Source organism: Hordeum vulgare, chromosome 5H (genome assembly GCF_904849725.1).
Source record: "Hordeum vulgare subsp. vulgare chromosome 5H, MorexV3_pseudomolecules_assembly, whole genome shotgun sequence".
NCBI lineage: Eukaryota > Viridiplantae > Streptophyta > Magnoliopsida > Poales > Poaceae > Hordeum > Hordeum vulgare.
The window spans coordinates 197,111,224-197,115,271 of NC_058522.1; the positions used below are offsets into that span (position 1 = coordinate 197,111,224).

The 4,048-nt window shown below is 42.4% G+C and overlaps 1 protein-coding gene across 1 annotated transcript; it reads right to left on the reverse strand.

Moving 5' to 3' along the window:
• Positions 1–1,958: 1,958 nt before the first annotated feature.
• On the reverse strand, positions 1,959–2,989 carry LOC123396492 (proteasome subunit beta type-6-like). The gene is made up of 2 exons (XM_045091410.1): positions 2,848–2,989; positions 1,959–2,184 (listed from the first exon to the last, which is right to left on the reverse strand). The coding sequence occupies exons 1-2, from the start codon at positions 2,987–2,989 to the stop codon at positions 2,024–2,026; spliced, it is 303 nt and encodes a 100-aa protein (XP_044947345.1). The 3' UTR covers positions 1,959–2,023.
• Positions 2,990–4,048: the final 1,059 nt, after the last annotated feature.

Here is a 4,048-nt window from a genome sequence, read left to right on the forward strand (position 1 = left end):
ACACTTCACTTGGTAAATATCTTGACAATGATAAGCCAAATCAGGGGTCTCACCCAAAGAACAGACAAAGCTACAGGCTTGCTAGTATAAACCTAGGATGTTAGTATTCAAAAACTAATCATTCATTATTGTAAGTTCTTAAATATACTCGATTGATACTGAAAATGCAATTGCCAACCACACGGTAAAATTAAAACTGATGACATGAAGACTAGAGGCGGGAAATACCCAAGTCTGAGCAAATGTGCTAGCTGTAACTCTAGCTCATGTCAACGCGAGATCAAGATCCAGTGGTAGAAGCAACAACCAGTAAAGAAAAACAAAAGGGATTGGGAAAAAGAAACCTCATTTGAAGCTTCTTGATTAGTCATAATCCAATTTACAAGCTGATCAAGTGAAGCGCCGTGACCTGAAATTAAACATATATTGAGAAAAAATCCATATGTTTACTGCTTTTACAAATCAATGGAATATCACATACCTAACTCGCTGAATGCCAAGTCGACTTCTTTCTTTGAGAAGCTCATCTTGATTAATAAATACGACCTCGTTTTTGAGAACGAATCCAGCTCCTGCTGAAGTTAGGACGTTCAGAAGATTGGACAAACAAATTCAAAACAGGGAATATAGACAATGACAGCAGGTACGAGGAGACCATTGATGAAAACTCAGGTATATAGACATATTTTAAACTGTAGATTCACTTATTTTGCTCCGTATGTAGATGACTAGTGAAATTTCTTAAAAGACTTACATTTAGGAACCGAGGGAGTATAATATTACATTAGAGCTAAGACAGTTATTTTGGGACAGAGGAAGTAATAGGTTTGATGGCAAACAAATCACCTCCTCTGCCTTGACAACAACAAGTTTGCGATCAAGTTGCTGCGGGTCAATGGTACCACTCCTGGGAGCGCTAGCGCCGGCACTAGTGGCATCACCCTCATCACAATGTTCAATTTTCACCTGCATTGGAAAGGAAGACGAACCAAGTAAGCATAGCAGTCAAAGAGGAACACAACAAAAGTGAACAGAGTAACAAATTTTAAGAGTCCCATTACCATTTCCCTTGAGTGAATTGGCCTCAGGACCTGCTGGCCTTGAAAAAGAAATAGAAGTGATGAGAACATTAATTAATATAGCACTCCTCTCCAGATGACGACCTAAGGAAGTTAACGACCCAGAACCGGAATTTTGAGTGGCTTACAACGTCAAAGTAATTTTGATAATTTGGACAAGAATGAACTCAGCTCTCAGATCAGAATGAAAAATAAATGAAAGAAATGCCAGGTTGCAAAACATGAGAGGTTAATTTGGAAGTGGTTCAGTTAGAAGTGGCACGAAAAAATAAAAACTTTGACACTGGTGGTTCAGTTAGAAGTGGCACTTTTAAGATCTAAAACAAATGAAGGCCATTATAGAAAGTCTACAGCATATGGATTATTGGGTTAGGGCAAGATAGGCATACATCCTATTATTGGCTAATAAATAAGAAGCATCCATACATTCGGCATAATGCAGGCAGCTCAAGCACATGTAGGCAGTAAGCAACCGACGCTAGTTAGGCAATTCTATACAGCGAACACATGCTTTTAGTATGATTAAAATGATGGACTGAACCTTAACAAATGCAGAAAGAGAAAGCTGATCAAAGCATAGTCATTGACATCATTGACCGGCGCCCCACTCAGATACAATATAATGAGAAGCATGTTACATGTGAGACATAGAACTTATAAGCAGAAAATGGGATGTGTGACTACCAAAAATTGAAGTAGCCGATGAAAAGAAATGATGGTCTGTCACAACTCAATAGTTCCACTCTTCCACGAGACAAGCAATGATAAGGCAACGACAAAATGGCGGCATGCAAAAGAAAAAACAAAAAATCTTGTCTTGTTATATTTTGTTTGTTTTGTTTATTATCAACACCAGCAATCAAATATACCCTGCTCATTGATTCAGGGAATAATTAAGAAGTGAAAGTAAGACTAACTTATGAAATAGACTAACTGAATGGTGCCTACTCAAACAACTGAATGTCACAGTAACACGTGCTAACAACATGAGAATGTGCCCAATCTTGTGCATAAACATAAGCACTTACAGATCCGGAGCGGCAAACATAGACATTATCTGTGAGCTGAGTAATCTTGTCCGAAGCACGGTTTTCCACATACATTCCTGCGAATTAAGATCAAGCAACAACACATATTACATTAAGCAAATAAATCGAGAGAGCAAAACAAATCAATGCTGGCTTCCTTCAATTTGACTGTAAGCACAAGACTTCGTCAGGCATGTTATCTTGTAGCCCAGTAAAAACATCTTACTAACAAATTGATTTGTTTGCGTCTAATTCTCACTGCTCCAGTGATAACTACTATTCTGGTAAACCCCAGACTCATTTGCATCCAATCCTATGGGTAAGAAAGCAAGGTTTGTCCATGAATTTACGAGTTTTCGCATATATGTTAAGAAGTACCTGGAGATCTGATTTGCCAAACCACACATGGTGGTGCTACTCCCAATCCTATATATAAGCTAAAGGGCGCATCTCCCCGCTAATTACTTATCAATCGGATTACTCCCGTGGACTGAAGACGCGGACGATTTCCCCTGATCTCGCAACTAGATTATACTAGCAGGGAAATAAATACTGAATTAGTAGAGGCGCCACACATATACCATGGCAACGGCAGCAGCAGACACATACATCGGTCCCCCCGCGCGATCTACTAGCTGAATCAGGCAGCGACGCAGCCGTATCCAACACAACCTAACCGCTAGTGCGTCCACGGGAGAAGCGGGGCGCGATAGGAGGTTGGAAGGGGGAGGGGGGCATACCGGTGCTGGTCCTGGAGTCGGCGGCTAGGACCACGCCGCCGTCGTAGCAGACGCCGACAATGGTGGTGCCCATCCGGTGCTCCCCATCGGTGGGCGCATCGGCGGAGGCGGGGCCGCCCATGAGCGAGGAGGAGGCGTCCATGGCGGCGGAGATCGGCGCAGCGGCGAGCGAGCGAGCGAACGGGATGAGGAGCAGCGATGGCGTGCGTGTGTGCGTGCATGTGGGTCTGCGGCTTTGGCCTCAAGAAAGAAAGGAGAGGCACTAGTTTTGCAAAAAAAAAGAATAGTAGTGGCGCACCACCTACAAATGCGCCAGTAGTAACCCTGGTTACTAATGGCACACCAGCTGGTCGTGCACCATTAGTAGTTTTGCAAAAAAAAATATAGTAGTGGCGCACTCGGTGAGTGGTGCGCCATTACTAGTTAAACTAGTAATGGCGCACTCTGCCCCGGTGCGCCATTAGTACTTTTGGAAAAAAAAATTATAGTAGTGGCGCACCGAGTGTGTGGTGCGCCATTAGTGTCCATCACACTAATGGTACACCTGCACATGGTGCGCCACTGCTATATAGTAGTGGCGTACTACTTGTCTGGTGCACCATTTGTGTCTATATCATCTATAGCCCGTTTCCTAGTAGTGTCTTCTCCTCTTCTCCTCCTCTTCTTCTTCTTCTTTTTCTCCTCCTCCTCCTCTTCTCATCTTCTCCCCCGCTTCTTCTTCTTCTCTTCTTCTTTTCTTGTTCTTATTATTTTTCTTCTTCCTTCTTTTCATTTTTCCTATTTCTTCTCCTCTTCTCCTAAAGTAATTAACTAAATAACAGATCTAATGAACTAAATAATAGAAAACTAAACTAAACTAATGAACTACAGAACGGAAAACTAAATTAAACTAATGAACGAAATAATAGAAAACTAAACTAAACTAATTAATCAACTAAACATCAGAAAAAAAAAGAAAAAGAAGGGGCGGGGGTGGGTTTGGCGCCAGCCGTCAGGGGGGTGGGGCCTCTCCCCTTTGCAGACGACAAAGGCTTGGTAGATATTTCCTTTGCCATCAACCAAGATTTTGCCGTCTATTTTGCTTCCAGTTGACGGCAAAGAGGCTCTTTGCCATCAGCCTGCAAATGACAAAGAGGCTCTTTGCCATCAGCCTGCAGACGGCAAAGTCCAGGCAGATGGCAAATTCTGTGTTTCAAGTAGT

Bases quoted from the DNA above. Each gene is read 5' to 3' on its own strand.
- LOC123396492 (XM_045091410.1), bottom strand. From the start codon at position 2,989: ATGGACGCCTCCTCCTCGCTCATGGGCGGCCCCGCCTCCGCCGATGCG. The intron at 2,185-2,847 runs GTATGCCCCCCT...CTTAATTCGCAG, and splicing joins CGACTCCAGGACCAGCACCG to GAATGTATGTGGAAAACCGT.